This window comes from Peromyscus californicus, unplaced genomic scaffold, assembly GCF_007827085.1.
Source record: "Peromyscus californicus insignis strain IS unplaced genomic scaffold, ASM782708v3 Scaffold_3__1_contigs__length_106647218, whole genome shotgun sequence".
Classification (NCBI taxonomy): domain Eukaryota; kingdom Metazoa; phylum Chordata; class Mammalia; order Rodentia; family Cricetidae; genus Peromyscus; species Peromyscus californicus.
Genome location: NW_026294551.1, coordinates 25,233,968 through 25,251,993, shown reverse-complemented (window position 1 = coordinate 25,251,993; position 18,026 = coordinate 25,233,968). Strand labels below are relative to the sequence as shown.

At 54.8% G+C, this 18,026-nt stretch overlaps 1 protein-coding gene across 20 annotated transcripts in view; it reads right to left on the bottom strand.

The window, feature by feature from the left end:
• Positions 1-546: 546 nt before the first annotated feature.
• Positions 547-18,026, bottom strand: part of Srcin1 (SRC kinase signaling inhibitor 1) — a 70,793-nt gene continuing 53,313 nt past the window's right edge. For 11 of the 20 annotated variants that reach the window (XM_052757650.1, XM_052757648.1, XM_052757657.1 and 8 more), the window contains 6 exons: positions 17,596-17,842; positions 16,787-17,021; positions 14,783-14,937; positions 14,359-14,511; positions 13,653-13,775; positions 10,077-11,465 (listed from right to left, as the gene is read on the bottom strand). In XM_052757650.1, the coding sequence (XP_052613610.1) occupies positions 10,419-11,465; positions 13,653-13,775; positions 14,359-14,511; positions 14,783-14,937; positions 16,787-17,021; positions 17,596-17,842 (1,960 nt within the window). In that variant the 3' untranslated portion in view covers positions 10,077-10,418. The other 9 variants (XM_052757659.1, XM_052757661.1, XM_052757662.1 and 6 more) reach the window with 7 other exon arrangements.

Below are 18,026 nucleotides of genomic sequence, written 5' to 3'. Positions count from 1 at the left end.
CCAGGTGGAGCTGAATTCAAATTGTGAGTTTACAGATTGCTAGTTCTGTGACTCAGTATCTCTGGGCTGGCTTTGTCACTCATGGGTGTGAAGAGTCACCTCACTGGTAGTTATGGGGACTAGATGGGGCCTCTCCTGCATCATCCAATCCAGAGCTGTTTCTTTGGAATTAGCGGGGTTAGCAGGGTGTGATGCCTCCCAACACTCGGTCGGCAGACAGAGAGGCCTTTGTGTTTGAGGTTAGCCTGGTCTACAGAACCAGTTCCGGGAATGCCAGGGCTACATAAAGAAACCCCGCCTTGAAAGTCCAAATAAATAATTCGTGGGGTCTTTCTTCCATATCCCAGCGGCATCAACAGTCATGAGCCCTGGGTAGTGCCAGCCCTCTGGCTCCCATCCTGTCTGTCCTTTCTCCCTGCCATGCCCGCCGATGTGAGGCATGCTGGCGTCAGAGAGTCCCCACCCCTGTGTTAGTCACCCCAGTTCCTTCCAGGCCCCTGAAGGTGAAGAAGAGAAATAACGAGGCAGAAGCCCAGAGGAAGAAGATCCAGGAGAGAAAAAAGGAACAAGTTTTATTAAAGCCCCAACACTCGGCTAGAAAAAACCAGAAGGGAAGAGAAGAAAGCAGAGAGGTAGGGAAGAAAAAAAGACATTAAAAAAGAGACAGAAAACACAGCAACCCTTTCCATTTAGAAATTGTCAAGTTACACCGACAGAGGTCACAGGATATCCACAGAAGCCATCACTGCTACACCAACACAGGCCCTACGGGGTGGATGAGTGGGTGTGGAACCAGGCTGGCCTTGGGGGGCCCCACTTGGGACCCACTAAAGCCTTGGCCCTGAGGCCCCTGGGGAAACAGTATATTGTGGAAGGGGCCAGAGAGAACCCCCCATGCGAGTAACACAGCACAGCGGGCAGGGGTGAGGGGACCGGGTACAGGGTCCCCCAATGTGGCAGTTTCTCTTGGCAAGCACACACTGATGGACAGAGCGGCGGCGAGGCGCATGCAGCTGAGAGGGGGCATTGACGTGCTGTGGGCTTTGAGAAGGTGCGGGGAGGGAGGCCTCAGGAGGGGAGCCGGGTGAGTGGTGCAGGGATGATGGAACACACACACATGCACACGCACACTGACACACACAGAGGCCCTCTCACACGCCTGCCTGCATCTGTACACAGCCATACCCACAGCTCATGTTACCTCTATCCATCCATATATGGTGCTCACATGAACAGCCAGGCATGTCTGCACGCACATTACACATGTTCTTACTCTCACGGTTCCTTTCACACGATCATGCTGATGCCCAGGCAGGTTATGTTCACATACATGTATAGAATGTCACACGTACAATATAAGTTCTGCCTATGTACACACACTCCATGCATGTGCACACACTTAAGTTGTGTAGGCTTGTGCCAATGTGCACACACACATAGGCTGCACACAATCCCATACCAATGCCCTCCAGCACACACAAGCGCAGGAACCAAAGTGAAGAGCTCTGTAAATCCCACAGGCCCTGCTTGAGCATGTGGGCAACCCCCATATGGATGGTCACTTCTCCTGGCTCCCCCTCCCTCTCTCCCTCCACAAAGGATACTCAACTCAGGACAATGACAGAGGGGCACACACTCAAGTCACAGGGCTGAGGGGGTGTGGGGGCAAGCAAAGAGTAGCAAGCAAAGAGAGATGGAGTGGAGGGGCCCCTCCCCCTCCCCTCCCAAGCCAGGGGTCTCTGTACAGCCAAATCAAACTGCTTCACCGGACTACAGAAGCCAGGTCACACGCCTGTCCCCCAGCCCCCTCCCCTGCCAGACAGCAGCCAGGGAGAGTGTGCTGTGGTTTTCTTTTTTTTTTTTCTTTTTTAAATATTTATATATATTTATATTACGTATATTATATATATATAATATGTAAATATATTTTTAAAACAATATAAAATGTTAAGACACTTCACTTAAATGTAAAGAGTTGCTTGCAATTAAAAGTAATTGCATCATTGTGAGGTCCTTTTTTTTTCTCCCCTATTTTCCAGGGTTTTTTGTTTGTTTTCTTTTTTCTTTTTTTGTTTTTTTTAAATTTTTTGTGTTTTTTTTTTCTTTTTTTTCTGGGAGGGATTTTTTTTTTCTTCTTCTTCTTTTGTTATTTTTCAAAAAGGCTTGCTTGCCTTGGTACAAAAAATGACCCAAAGCTAGAAAACAAGGATGAACCAACAAAACAGAAATTAAAAAAAAAAAAAAAGAAAAGAAACACAACCCAGTTTTCCCTCCCTCCCCAAACTCAACAGCTGCCACTGGCCTCCCCAGCCAGGCTCCGGGGCCTTGGGGTTCTGTCCCTTCAATGGTTCCTCTCTGTGCTTACTGGGGGACGAGTCCCAAGCCCGCATCTCTGTGCTTCCTCTACTTTGTGCTCCAGATGGAGCCCCGTCAGCCTTCCAGCCCTCCCCTATCAACCTCTTTCTTGCTCTGGCCCCTCTGTGCCTGCTGGGGACCAGGCCAGGATCAAGCCAGCCTCTCCCATTGCCTCCAGGGCCTGCTCAAAAGCCAGTCTGCCCTGTTCAGGACTCCTGCAAGGTATCCACAGACTGGAGTACTAGCTGGTGGTCCTGCCTTGGGGATCCTCAAACACCTCACGGTGGTCACCAGATCCTCACAGACAAATCACATCTCACCCCTTCCCTGAAAACCCTCAAATCATAAAGGCTGGTTGAAGGTCAAGTTGCCTCTGAGAAGGGTCAGAGTCTTTACTGCACCCACCCCCTTCTCCCAATGTCCCTCACAACCAGGCCCTTCCCACCCTCCAAACATGTTTCTAGGCCCTTCCATCTTGCCCACCCCACCCCCGTAAAATAAGTTAATGGCATTTAAAGTGCTAAATTAGGAAACTAAAAGTACCAAGTGCCCTGCTCAGGGCTGCCCTCTCCCAAGGCAGAGCCCCAGGGGCAGGCTGTCCACAGGAGCACCCCTCCAGAACAGGGGGCCTCCTTCTGTCCTTTGCTAGCACCAGCCAGACACTGAGCAACAGTGAGCCGGCTCATCCCCTGGCACCTCGTGTCCCCCTCCCCCCACAACACACACGCAGCCTTGGCCTCTTCACTGGGGATCCCATCCAGCAGGCCTGCTTACAGGCCCACCCTGGTTCGAGAGGAAACGGCAGGCCAGCAGCAGAGTTCTGTCTCTTCGAAGGCTGGACAGGCAGTGGGGTGTCTCCAAGGCCAGGGTCTCCCGTGTCCATTGTCCAGCCTGATGCTGGGTCAGTCCATGTCCATTTGTTCCTCCAGGAAGGAACCCAGTAACGGGAGGGGGGTCTCTCTCCGCTGCAAGTCTCCGTGGCTCAGAGTTTGTTCCAAGTGTTCTTGGGAAGTTAGGGGGGGTGGGAACTTTGGATGGATTTGGGGGGAAGAGGGAGAAAGAGCAGAGGGAGAGAAGATGACAGGAAGTAGGCGGAGCAGGAGCCATTAGGGAACGGGAAGTCAGGGAAGTTGGTGTGTTTGGTTTTTAGTTTTCTCTTTTGCTCTTAAAAAAAAGGAGGGAAGAAAAGATAATTAAGAGAGAATCACTTGAAAAACCAAAAACACCAAGAGGAGATGAGAGAGCCGAGGGCCATGGCCCCAAAACCCTTCAGGTGTGAGAGTGGGGAGGGCGGAGTGGGCATGAGAGGAAGTGGAGAATGATGCGGAGTGAGGGAGGGCAGGCTGGGGTGGTGGCATGAGGGGCTTCTAGAAGGAGATGGAAGAATTCCTTGCCCCAAAGGAAGTCAATACAGGGATGGAGGTTCTGGAACCAGAGGGCTTTTCTGAGACTGGGCTCGAGGTCTCATTCGACCCGCTCATCTCTTTAGATGGTTTAGTGGCCTGGAACAAAAACAGGGTCAGGGGTCAGAGAGAGGAAAGCCAGCCTCCATGCTGGCTCCTGGCTGAAGTGTGGGAAAATGGAAAATTTCCATGAGTCCGAGAGAAAATTAACTGCAAAAGCGAGAAACCAGAGGGGGCATCTGGAGAGAGTAGCCCTCTCAACTGCGAGGGCAGGGTGGGGAAGTGTCTGGGGGGCAGGGAGGGGGGCAGAAAGAAGGTGAGGGGAAGCATGGGGCTGATCAAAGGCCTGGAAACCAGAGTGGGGGTGGTTTCAGTCCATGGTTACTGAGAGGAAAGACAGAAGGGAGAAGAGACCCAGCCCAGGACAGGCAGAGGGGACAAGGGGTGGGAGAGCGGGCAAGGTGGGAGGAGAAGAGGTAAAAAGTTAGCAGCAACAGGGGTGCATCTGAAGCTGGCAGATGGGGGTCAGTAGCTCAGCCCAGCAGGAAAGGTCCAGCTTCTGGCCTCGGTGGGAGGCCAGTGCTCACCAGAAGGCCCCTGGTGTGAGCTAGCCCCACCTGGAAACTCAGAGAAGGCATCCACTAGCATCCCTCCCAGCCCAGAATCCCCATTGTAGCCTCCCTGGTCATGTCCCCCAGCTCTGAGTGCTCCTAACAGTAGCTGGAGACCAGGCTATGCTCCCAGGCTAGCTCTCCCAGTCAGAAGTCCCTGTGCACACACACACACACACACACACACACACACACACACACACACACACACCCTCCTTACTTCTATATTGGCCCCCAGGCTGGTCCTTTGGAGTCATGGTCTCCAAAGTATGGTTTAAGAACCACCTGCATCACCTCCAACGGACAATCCATGGCTTGTATCACAAATGCAGGTTCCTGGTACCCTTTCCGGAACCATCTCTACTTTGGGGTGGGAGTGTGCATTTTAAGCAGGTGAGGGTGACACTGGGTGAGGGTGACACAGACCGGACTGCTCAAACCCTGTAACTAAATCCAATGACTCACCTGGAGTTTAGCTACCAGTGTGGTAACTGAAAGGCCGTGATTAAAAAAAAAAAAAAAAAAAAAAAATAGCCGGGCGGTGGTGGCGCACGCCTTTAATCCCAGCACTCGGGAGGCAGAGCCAGGCGGATCTTTGTGAGTTCGAGGCCAGCCTGGTCTACAGCGCGAGATCTAGGAAAGGTGCAAAGCTACACAGAGAAACCCTGTCTCGAAAAACCAAAAAAAAAAAAAAAAAAAAAAAAATAGCTGGGTGGTAGTAGCAGCAGCAGCAGCGCACGCCTTTAATCCCAGCACTCAGGAGGCAGAGGCAGGCAGATCTCTCTGAGTTCGAGGCCGCCCTGGTTTACAGAGTAAGTTCCAGGACAGCCAAGGCTACACAAAGAAACCCCGTCTCAAAAACAAAACAAAAAACAACAAAAGAGACTAAGGCGAGAGTCTGGGCTGTACAGCGAGACCCTGTATCAACAAACCAAAGCAACCAACGAAAGTCACTATGAAGAAAAAGTGAAGAGTGTGGCACACTCCAGTGACCTGCCTGAGGGGCCTGAGGTCAACGCTAGGCCTGTCTCTTCCTAAGGACCTATGGGGCCACCCTGCCGCCAGAAGGCTCTCTCGAGTACTCTGGAGTGGAACACTACCACCTCAAGCGAGCCCTGCCTACCGCAGCCTTCAGGACACCGGGAGGCTGCCCCATGGCTGGTAACTACGTCCTCCTCTTTGGCAGGTGTGCGAGTGGCCCGCCAGCGGTTTATATAGGCTTTACCAAGCTTCAGCTGGTAGCCAAGGCTTCCCTTCCAGGAGAGTCAAAGCAAGCTGTGGATTCAGTAGTGTGTCCTCTACCGTGGCCCTCATCATCAGTCAGGGTCCTATCCCACGGCAATCTTTGTCCATTGCCATGGGCCAGGTGTGACCCAGCCCTCCTGGCTCCAGTACCCGGGCCTCAGAACAAACTCCAATCAGGCACCTAAGTCCTCTCTGCCAATTGCCTTGGGTTCAGTTCTGCCCCCCCCCACTTCTGCCTTAGTGTCCCCTTAAAGTTAGCTCAGAGGCTGGAGAGGCAGGTCAGTGGTTAAGAGCACTGACTCCTCTTGCAGAGGACCTGGGTGCAGCGCCCAGCACCCACACGGCAGCTCACAGCCACCTGTAACTCTAGATTGAGGGGTTCTAACACCTTTTTCTGGCATCTATGGGTTCCTGCACACACATGGTGCACAGGTGTGTACAAACTGACTCTGACTCACAACCATGCACATTAATAAAAAATGAAGCCTGGTGGTGGTAACATGCACCTTTAATCCCAGCATCAGGAGGCAGGGGCTCTGTAGACCAGGCTGGTCTCGAACTCAAGAGATCCGCTTGCCTCTGCCTCCTAAGTGCTGGGATTAAAGGCGTGTGCCACCACACCCGGCTGCATTCACACGTTTATGGGGATGCATGTTTTGGGGAGTTCTTACGAGCCTGCTTCCACCTAGGGATACAATGGTTGTTGCTCCACCCATGATCCATGAAGCGACTCTATGCCGCTCAGAGTTCCCTAGTCTCCGAGGGTTTCTGTACATCCATGTCACCTGCCAACGGTCCTCTGTGAGTTTTATTTTTTTAAAGATTTATTATTATTATTTTATGTGTATGTGTGTTTTGCCTGCATGTATGTATGTTTGTGCACCACATCTACGCCTGATGCCCATAGATGTACCCATGGGGCACCAGATCCTCTGTGATTGGAGCTACGGATGGTTGTGCACCACTGTGTGGGCACTGGGAATTGAACCTGGGTCCTCAGTGAGAGTAGCGACTGCTCTTAACCACTGAGCCATCTCTCCAGGCCCTCCCTCCACCCCATGGGTCTTGATTTTGTTAAAAGTAGCAGAACTTCCCCACCTCTGTGACGAGACAGAGGCCTGCCTCAGAGAGATTCAGCTTTCCTCTGGGAGAAGCAGGACACTTCTGGACACAGAGGCCATGGCAGCACCCTTCCCCTGCTAGACCACACTGCACCAGATACTCAGGCTACTGCAGGACACCTGTCCCTCCATGCTCTGACCCCGAGTCCCCTATGGGGCTGGTTCAGGCTGGAGCCGCACACCTCGCTGGCTGCCTTAGCCAGGCCATTCTGGTGCTACCCAAGGACTACCAGGAACCGGACTCTGTGCTGTTACCCCGACTCTCTCCCCCTAGGGTGCTCACAGCTGCAGTTAGTACTAGTCCCTGGTCTCTCTGTTCCCTCAGTACTCTGGTGGTTCCCTCGCGTGAGTCATTAAGAGACAGAGTAAGTAGCTGGCCTAAAAGAGGTGTCCATTCACCAAGCCCCGGATTCCTCAGCTCTGGGAATGCAGTTCCTACCCCATCCACCTTAGGTCCGACGCACAGCGGCGCCTCTGTCATGTCCACTGCCATGCCCAGCCCTCTTGGAATTTCCTTTCTGCACCTGCGTCCCTGGTCCCCACCACTTCCAATTCTCTTCATCTCATCAGGTACAAGAGCTCCGAGGGTAGGCTTAGTGCCGCAGGTCTGTCATCTGACCTACTCAGGATGCTGAGGCAGAATCCACAGGTCGAGGTCTGCCTAGGAAACTGAGTGAGACCTTGTCACTCACTGAGGTGGCCAGAGCATGTGTGCACGCCGGAGCAGAGCCTAAGGGAGGACCAGCGTGTGGCCTGAGCAGCCGGTGAAGGGCCCAAGGCAGCAGTGAAGGGATTCAGTCTGGGGTTTGAGGGCACAGATTTAAAACTGCTATGTATGTGAGCTACCATCAAATCTGCACTTTAGAAAGTCCTCACAGGTCTTAGAAAATCGATGAGAGGTGACAGTAGTCACAGATGACCTTAGAAGACCATGAATTTAGGTGGTGACACCGCCTGGTTTGGTTTTCCATTTTTTTTTTTTCCCGACAGTCCTGGGGGATCAAACCTGGGGCCTCATCCCTAGCAGGCAGGCAATCCTCCGCTGAGCCCAACCTCCCCATATCTGCTACTTTACTGTTTTCCTTATTTAACAAATCTCCTAAGAAACATGTACAGCTTTGTCAGAAAGAGAATGTGTTTTGAAAGGGCAGACCCTGGTACAGCAGAGGGGCAGGAACGGCCTGGCCAAGGGCAGCAGGGTGGGAAAGAGGCCCGTCCTTGGGTGGGGAGGGGCAGAGAGGGACCAGTGGCCCCCAGCAGCTGTGGGGTTTGGGGGCTGGGTGGTGGTTCTGAGGGGACTACAGCTGTAGAAGCCACAGGTTGGAAGGGCTGTTATGTCCAGACAGAGGAGGAGTGGAGGTGAGGAGCCCACCACAGTGGCAGGGCAAAGTAGGAAGAGAAAGGAGGCAGGTATGTGACAGTGGCCTGGCTGTGACATCTGTCCCCTCACTGATTGTCAGGGTTGATTTGGCTGGTCTGTCTGGCTAGGTAGGTACCCCTCCTTCCTCATAGCTCCATATGCACCTCTCCCAGAGCTGCATGGTTGGTCCAAGAGGACAACCTTTCCCTTTTCCTCCAGAGAAGACTATCCTTGGGCCAAGGGCATACAAGGAGATGCACTCTCCAGCTCAAACCTTCAAACAAGCTTTTGAGGTTCATAAAGGAACCAGGGAGGGCTGATGGGAAAGCTGGGGGTAGGGGAGTACTAAGCCAGGCATAGATATGGGGAATGTCTAGACAGCCACATGACCCAGAGGTAGGGGGAGAGAGCAAAGAGCCTGCCTGCATGGCCCTTGGAGGCCTGGCCACACCCTGGGGAGAGGTAGGAAGGAGGGTGAGGCCCAGGATGTCCAAAGCTGACCCACAGGACAACAGGTAGCAGGACGGGGCTTCAGGAGAGCTAGAACACAGGGTGGGGGTGGCGATGTGGAACTGTAGTGGGGGCTACTGACTGGCCCGGAGCAGGCGTGTACATGGCGGAGGCCTGTCAAATGGCGTGGATTTTCATCCAGTCTGGCTCTTCACCTCTCCAACTGAGGTAAGGTCCTACCTCAGACGGCTATGAAAACAGACACTGCATGCGCCTGGCACAAGAAAACATCCACGGCCACCAGCTGTTTTTCCGGGCATGAATGAGGGGGACTCTACTACCACAGACAAGACAAGAGGTGCCCACTGTAGTAGCAGAAAAGAACTGAGAAGATGGGTCTCACAGGGGGGCCTGGGGCTCACGAGAAAGTGGGGGCTGGTCAAGAAAGGCTGGGGGAGGGCTGACTGCTTGTCTTCCCAGGAGCCAGCAAGTAGACAAGGTTGTGTGCCAGGGTTATCTGGGGCCTGTGGTGGGAAGGGTTTTAAGACAGCTAGGTCAGTCTTGGCTCTAATGCCATTGCTGTGCAGGTTGGGAAGTTTCTCTCCTGCTATAAGCTGAACTGCATAGCCAGCCTCGGCGGCCATCCCTAACCTTCCACTTCTGAGCTTAGGGTCTCCATCTGGACAGAGCAAGGCCTACCTGGGACCTCAAATGGGCCTGGCACATAGGAGCTACTCAGGAGAGGTTCTGAACTGAGCAAGCGCACACTGAAGGGCTCTCAACAGCTACATCCAGGGCCCTCCTCTACTCTTTGACCAGGCAGACCACACAAGCAGGCTCCAGGGTCACAAGGACCATGAGTAAAGTCTGTCAACTCCAAACCTTCGAAGGGAACCCAAAGGGATTGTTGCAGGATTCCTACCACACCTCATCGGCCTTACAAAGGTCAGCTGAGCCCACCAACCTGTGACTAAAAAGCAGGTGCCAAAGCAGCTTCTTCCTGAGCTGAGACAGAATGAAAGGGCAGAGCAGGTGGTGGCCATGCCAAAGCAAAGGCGGGCAGGAGGGTAAGACGGCTGTGGGACAGGCTGGCATTAGAAGGGACCCAGCCACTGAGGAGGGAGGTGAATGCACAGGCAGGGAGCGAGGCTCCTCTGTCCTTGAGCAGGAAATTGGCTGGGAATTCAGGGACTCCTGTCTAAACCAGATCCAAAGCACTGGGGCTGCAGGAGGAACAAGATGGAGGTCGGGCATCATGGGGGAGGGACCCACAGTAACTGAAAGCATCACTGGAACAGTGGCACACAGCGGAGGCTTGGCGTACGACCCTCCAGGGGCCTGGGTGTCCCGTATCGCACCCTCACCTGCTGCTGGGCCTGGATCCTCACGTACTCCGACCTCTGCTTGCTGTGTTTGCCTTTGTCCGGGCTGCCTGCTGGGCCCTGGGTCGCCGCCTTCAGCCGAGACGCTCCCGGAGTCACCACCTTCATGGGTGGCACACTGCCACCACCACTCTGTGGAAAGAGAAACAGGGCTGGGGTGGGACAGTTCTGGTGGAACTCTAAGGCTGGGTGGAGTCTCTGGGGTTAGGACCTCCGCAGGGAGGCCCTTGGAGGCCTGGAGATCCCTTCCCTGAGTCCACACAAGCATCCAAGACTCAAGTCCCTCTGAGCCCAGGTTCAAGGCCTCCCTGCAGGAGATGATCAGGCGAGGCCTTGTCCTGAGTGAGAGCTCATTTGTGACTTTCCTGAGTGGCCCAGGGGCAGCTGGTACCCTCCTAGGAAGCTACTTTTACACAGAAGGCCCCAGTGCCACTCAACGCCCAGCCAAGGACACCATCCTGGTCCAGGAGACAGAGCTGGAATTGGGGTCTCTAAGAAGAGAACATCCCCAGGCCCACACCACCCCCAGAGCGGAAGGCAAAAGGTGAAATATCCTCCCCAGAGAGGGGCACATCTGGCCCCCTGGCCATCCCAGTCATGCAACAGCCCTTCCCAGAGAGACTCTGGGGACCCAGAGGCGCGAGCGTGGAACAGCTGACAGAAAGACTCAGAGACAGGAGGGGGAGAAAGGGGTGGAGAAGAGGAGAAAGCTTTATTCTCTGGCTTACAGAGAGCAGGCAGGGACAGAGCCCACCTGGTTCACGCCCAAGCAGCAGAGCTGAGTCCTGGGTGGGCCGGCTTCCCGGCCGCCCCTGGCTCTGCCCATAGGCCCTGGCCTGGAAACAGGCTCTCGGAGGGTGGGAGGCTGAAACAAAGACAGTGGGAATGAGGGAGGTGGGCAGAGCTCCGGTGGCCCCACTCTCTCCACTCTGCAGGCCCAGAGACTGGAGAAGGAAGGCAGCAGGGGAGAAGAGGGAGGCAGCCACCTGGGGGCGTGGGGGTGGGGGTTGGGGGCTGCTCGGACACTTCAAAGTGTTGGCGCGCATCTCGCTCAGGGTGGCTTCTAGCTCCTGGAGCGTCTCCTCCAGGCTGTCCATACGCAGCAGGGTAGCATCCTGTACTGTGCTGCCTGAGCTGATGGCCTGCTGAGCTCTGTTACAAGCTTGAGGGTCACATTCAGATCTTTGAGGGGTCTCCTCTGAGTGGGTCTCAGCAGTAAAAGGCTTCTGAGTTTCATCTGGGGATGGTCCCCAAGGACAGAGAACTCCGGCTTCTGCATTGTGTGGGTTCTGTAGAACTGCTGTCTTATTTCTGGATAGAGAGCTGCTCCTGGGCCAGAGTACTTCAGCAGCTAGTCCTGGCAAGGCCTGTGGGTCATTCCAAGCCCTTCCACTGCCAGCCAGGGTCCGGGGTCTCGGTGTGGGGACTGTCCTGGGACCCAGTTCCTCTAAGCTGGTCTCTGACAGAGAGGGAGAGCTGGAAGTGCATTCTGTCAAGATGATCTGAGGGATACAGAGGACCCTGGGACCTGAGGCAGCCTGGGGGACAGAAAACGAGAAGGACTGTGATCCCTGCAGACTGAATCCTGAGCTGGGATGAGCCCACTTCCTTCCTCTCCCAGATGGGGAAACTGAGTCAGGGAACGTCCTGATGATGTCACCCAATAAACTGGAGGCAAAGCTGAGCCTAGAGTGCTGGTGTCTTTCCATCCGCACAACCTACGGTCTCCTGCTTCCTTGTCTCACCGCCAGCTGCAGAAGTATGGGGGTGCGTTCCTTTCCCATCACCCAGGTAAACTTGGGAGTAAATCTCAGGCTTCATCCCATGCACAATGAGACAGTAACATGGGGTGCGCAGCAAAGTAAATGAGTCCAGGAGGACACTCTATTAAGTGCCTGGCATCATTTGAGCAAACATAAGCTACTGGCTGAATTGAGCCAAATAATCGAGATCTTCTGCAGAGAGTAGATGCTGGCTTCTACCTCAAGGAGGGGCCATCTTCCTCATCCTGGGCTCTGGACTCACACCTGTGAGGCCTTGCTCGGTGAACTCAGCTATAAAGGGGAGGAGTTTGGCCATGGCCAGCTCCTGGGTCTCACACACCGGCCAATGCTGCAGTTGGGCACCTGTTTCTGTGTGAGCACCTTGGCTATGGCTCTGGGCTAGACTCAGAGGCCTCAGGGACCCTGTGACCTGAGTGAATTCTGCTCTAACTGTAAGTATCAGCCCATGTCAGATACTATGGCTTATCTTCAAGGCTTTCTGCAACCCATGAAATGACCGTCACTCTCCTTGCCCCCGATTCACAGGTCAGGAGCATTATGACTCATATCTCGTCCAACCCTCGGCTAGCTAGTGGCAGAGCCCGGATCTGGACCCAGATAGCCTAGGTTCAAGTCCAGCGCTCTTTGCACTAAACAAACTGGGGGGAGACCCCTCCTACACCACCCAAGGCAACCCACCCAGCCCCGCCACTGCTTACCTGGAAGTAGGGTGCACACAGGGAAGGCAGAGAGGGCCCCCCAGCTCGCCAGGCTCCTCTGCCTGACAGGGCCTCAGGATGCAGAGAGGCAGCCAGGGAAGGGGGCTTGCCTGCTGGGTCCCCTCATGACTGAGCCCCAGAACCACAAAGGGGCAGAGCTGGGTGCTGAGGACAAAACCAGTCAGGAAGTGCCCCTCTCACACTGCTCAGCCCCTGAGGACGGCTGGGGTGGACTGCAGACACCGCTGTCCACCTTCCAATGCCTGTCTGCACCCCTGCCAGGAAACCAAAGGCCACCAGGCCTCAAGCCAGGCCACAGTGCTGGTGGCTGCCATCACGGACCCCACTGTGGGCTGGGAAAAACCACACAAGGAAGGGGAGGGGTGTGTGTGTGCATGGGAAGTTGAGGACAGAGGTCCTCTTACCCCAAACCTGGCTGGGCAGAGGGAGAGCTCCCCCAGACCTTTCCCCACCCCACTCCTCAAGCACAGTCCCCTGGACTGCAGACAGCAGGCCCACCCCCAACCATCCCAAGAGGAAGTAAATACAGCAGAAGAGCAGCAAAGGCTGGGGTTAGGAGAAGGAAGAACTTCTCAATGCTGAAAGAGAAACCCGGCAGCCAAGGAAGACCACGGGTTTCTCTCATTCCAAGCTCCCTGACCAAGGCGGCAGGAATGGCCATGGGGCAGGGAGAGGCTTAGGGAAGCCATCCCCCTGCTCTGTCCTGAGCACCCCAGTGCAAGGCACAGATTTCAGTGAGAGAAGCAGGGCCCCTTCCTGGCAAGAGCAGCAGAGCAGGGCATAAGGGAGGGACCAGGCAAGGTCTCAGGACAAGGTCGGATCGAGCTGGACTCTAAGTCATTTCCCGAACAAGATCCAAATTCCAATCTTGGCCCAAGACAACTCACAGGCTTTGGACCCAGCCTAAACTCAGGCTGTACATGGGAACAAAACATCCAAGAGCCAGATAGAATCAGGTCTGGAAGTGAACTTAAGGGTCACACCAGACACTCAAGCTTCAGTCTCCAAGGAAGACCACCCCCCCCCCCAGGAAGCCTCAGGAAGGGACAAGTTGTGCAGTTGTGCGCTGCCCTTGGCATGTGCGTGAAGCTGGGGCAGTGGCAGAGGGGCTGGCGCGGATGGCGTGTTAGCGGCTTAGCGTGAGGGGGGCGGAAAAGGAAGCTGTGGAGGAACAGGCAGAGAGAGCCGTGAGAGGTGCAGGGAGGCCCGGGAGGCCTGTTACCTTCCATGGGAAGCCCAGAGCTGAGCCCCCAGGGGACCCCAGGTCCTGGGGGGACAGCAAGGTGGGGATCGGCTGGCGACGGGGCGTAGGGGGAAGGGAAGATACTGAACTTCTTTCAAACACCTGGGGAGCAGAAGGCAGGGGCAGGTTTGGAGGACGGGGCTCCGGTGAGGACCCAGGTGCTGGCTGAGTACCTAGGCACCTGTGGAGAGTGGCCCAGGATGGCATGGGCCCCAGTCTCACCCTTGGCACCTCACCATGGTCACTGACCCACTGGGCAGTCTCTCGAGTCTCTGCTCCCTACAAGCTGTGTCTTGTAATAATGCTAGGCCCTTTAGCATGAGGGTCTCCAAGATTCTGGTCCCAGAATACTGAGGCACGAGGGTTTTGGAGCATGATCTGTCCTCAAGATTGCTTGGGTAGAGTCTCAGTAAGCTCGGAATACGCAGGTCTGGGGCTTTCAGGCTATAGTGGGTCTTTGGGTCCTTGGAGGAGCTGAGAGATAGATTATAATGAAAACTCAAACCTACCAGGAGGAACTTTAGACTCTCCTTCCATTTCACAGTGGAGAAGAAATGGAAGCTTAGAAGAATGGGTCCTAGGGCTAGCACTCTCCTGCCTGCCCAGGGCCTGCTGCCCAGCCCTGAGGAAGGCTTGGCAGGGAACTTGGCCTGGCTGAGGCCTTGTTCAGTCATGCCTGACCCACCTCCAGCTCAGCGATGATGCGCTCCTCATCATCTTCATCCTTGATGGCAGAGGCCATGATGGGTGGTGTGGAGGCAGGGCGGGCCACCTCAGACACAGCCCGGCGTAGCTTCACCTGGGGCTTCTGGACCTCCAGCTCCTCAGACTCGGCCTTCTGTGAAGCCCGGGGGTCTTATCAAGCCTAAGTCCTTCCCTCCCTCCATCAGGGACTCACCCCCCACCCCGGGCCCACCAACCATAGCTCCACCGGTTCCCTGCCAGGAAGACCCACCCCTGACCCTGCCAGAGCCTGCTGCGGGATTAGAGCAACACACAGCCCTAATTCCAAGCTAGAAGTCAAGGTGGGTTGCACCGGCTGACTCCCATCCTCTCAGAGGTCATCACAAGCTTAAAGCACCCCTGAACCCCACCAGTTGGAAGTGTACCTTAATGAAGGCCGAATCTTTCTTGCTGGTGACCACCACCTCTCCAGTGCGAGTCGTGGTCAGGCCGTGGGAGGAAGGGAAACTCCGGCGGGGAGGGGGTGGCGGGGGTGACTTGGAGGGCTTCTCTGTGCGGTATCGGGGCACCGTGAGCTCATCTGTAAGCAGTGGGGATCTGGAGTCAGGGGCCCACCCCAACAGTGTCCCCGAGTACTCGTTCCTCCAAGAATGACCAAGAGGACATCTCAGGGAAGAGGAAGAGGAGGCAGGACCCCTCTCTTCCCTTTGCCCATGCCTGCCACCGGCTCACTCAGCCCCACTTTCTCCAACAGCACTCAGCTGCTCAGTGCTGTCTGGGAGCCAGGAAGACTGCAGCACCTGACAGGCCCCCTGCCCTGAGCTGCTGACCCAACATGGGCATCCTAACGTCCCCTGAGGTTCATGGCCACATTCAAGCCTGGGACTTTGTGCTGCTCTGATCTGTCTCATGGCCACAGCTGTTCCTCGGCCCCACCAGACTCAGAGTTACAGCCTTTCAGCCTTTCTCTGAAGAGCCTGGTCCCACTCACCATCCCCCTTCCTCCAGCCTGGTTTCCATGGCAACCTACTAAAAGGTCACTCAAACTATAACACCCTCGCCTTTGATTCTCCCGTGGCTTTCCACCAACCCAAATAGTCCTAGTTCCTAGTCCAGCACCTTCCGCCACCTCTCAGCCTCGCTCTGCATTAAGGCCCAGTGTGAACCCTGCTCTGGCCAAGTGGCACCTCCCTGGCATTTGCCACTCTGCCCCCTGGAAGGTGCACTCACAGCTGGGAAGTGCCTGCTTGCTCCTCAGGCTCCACTGGAAAGCACTCTCTTCCCTTCTAGAACTGCACAGCTCCAGCCCAGCTCAGGAGCCACACTTAAGCCCCTTTGTTCTAGGGACACATTAAATGTGGCCTGGGACAGATTACGTAACCACTTTGAGTCTGTCCTCTTTGTAAGGAGGGAAAGACTGTCTGCCTTCTTCAGCTGCTGCAAAGTCATCAGGACTGACCCCCAGAAGGTATCATGTAGTAGGTGCCGGACAAATGTCACAGCCTGTCCCACCGTTACATGCTAAGCATAGCCTGTAGAGACGGCTCAGAGGTTAAAGGTGCCTGCTGCACAAACCCGATGACCTGAATTTGATCCCCTATCAGAAGGAGAAAATTAATTCCCACAAGTGGTCCCCTGACATGTATGCACTTTCATTCATTCACACACACACACACACACACACACACACACACACACACACACACACAAAGATAATTAAAAATCTTTTAAATAAAAAAAAAATTCTGGGGCTGGAGAGATGGCTCAGTAATTAAAAGCACTGGCTGCTCTCCCAGATCCAGGTTTGACTCCCAGCACCCCTGTGGCGGATCACAGCCATCTGTAACTCCAGTTCTAGGGGATTCAACATTCTTGGGCCTCCTCAGGCACCAGGCACACACGTGATGCACAGACATACATACAGGCAAAACATCCACACACATAAAAATACAAGTTCTGAGCTCTCTGAAGCACCTTCCACAGTCAGTGTTGCCGGAAGGAACGCATGAACTAATGATGGCCGTACCTGTTGATCAGATGTTACCTCCCCACCACCCTGCAGGCTTGGGATGACATTCTGGTCAGGGCCCTGTCATACTGGTAAGCACTGCACTGCTCAGAGCAGACTGCCTCTTTCCTCTGTCTCCCTCTGTCTCTCTGTCTCTCTCTGTCTGTCTGTCTCTGTCTCTCTCTCAGGAAGGGTGGGCAAGGATCACTCTCCTTGGATGTATCCCTTGCACGAGCCTTCCAGAAATAGTGGGGGGAAAACTGATGGACTGGAGCCTACCCTGTCCTTCTGTGTCCAGGTCCCTCCCGTGATGGCTAAAGGCTAGCACCCCATTTCTCCAGCAGCCCAGCTACCATGATGCTCGCTCCCAGTGCCTCCCCTATAAGCCACGCTCTGAGGATGGGACCTTAAATCCCCATACCTGAACCTCTTCTCCCACTGGGCTCTGTCCGGGGGGCTGCCTTCTGACCATGGGGTGCCTTGGGGGGCTTGTGGTCTGGGTTGGGGGTGGGTCCCGGGTGGGCCTTGCTGGCACAGTCCAGGTCAGGGATGGCCTTGAGCAGTTCAGCCTGTGTCTCCTCCAGCAGCCGGTTGATGTCCTTGGCACTGTACTGGGTCAGGGCTGCCCGCTTCTCTTCCCAGTCTCTTTCTGCAGCCTTGAGAGAGGAAGCAGAGCTGGGGTCAGGACTCCTGCCCGTGACACCCTAGAGCTCTGGCAATCAGCCCCTTCCCCAGCCACATGCACTAAGAAGAGAACTTCACGGAATTTAGCCCCTCCTACTGGGTGCTACACACTGTCCCTGTAGCTTAGAGAGACCACTTTCATTAAATATAACATTATTAGGTTTATTCCTGGACGTTCCATTCTGTTTCATTGACCACCCAGTCTGTGTTTATACAAGCACCATATTGCTTTATTTATCATTTTATAGTATACATTCTTTTTTCTTTTTTTTTTTTTTTTGAGACAGGGTTTCTCTGTGTAGCTTTGCGCCTTTCCTGGAACTCACTTGGTAGCCCAGGCTGGCCTCGAACTCACAGAGATCCACCTGGCTCTGCCTCCCGAGTGCTGGGATTAAAGGCGTGAGCCACCACCGCCCGGCATAGCATACTTTCTATCAGACTTCTCTGATCCTCCTCCTAAAGGGCCCATGTGTTCCTTCGGTACCTGCCATTCCAGGTGGCAGCAAGAACTGTGAGCCTAGCTTGTGCCCTGCCCTGGCCCATCACCTCAACAGACACAGCTTTGTCCACGCTTCTCTTCCCGGGAGCATCCAGGCCTTTGGTGGGGTTACTGCTCTTTGGGGTAAGAGGGGCTCCTTCAGCAGGCCCACTCAGCTCGTGGAGGTTCAGTGGAGGACTCGGGGGTGGTATTTCGAAGTCCAAGCCTTTGCTGAAGTCTGTTTCCGCTGCCACCTTCTTGGGAGACTGGCTCAGGAGATTATTGGGGGGTGGCCACACACCCTCATCCACTTGCCTAGGGTTGGGAGAGTTAGGAACAGTGAGTGAGAGTGGTAACCTCTGGAGGGGAACCTGCAGACATGAGGGGGGCTCTGTGATCTTACAGGAGAGAGGGGAGAGCCTAAGATGGGGTGTGAGGGAGAGCCGAGGCATTTGCATGCAGGGGTCACAGGTCAAAGTTGAAGAAGAGATCTTGCTGG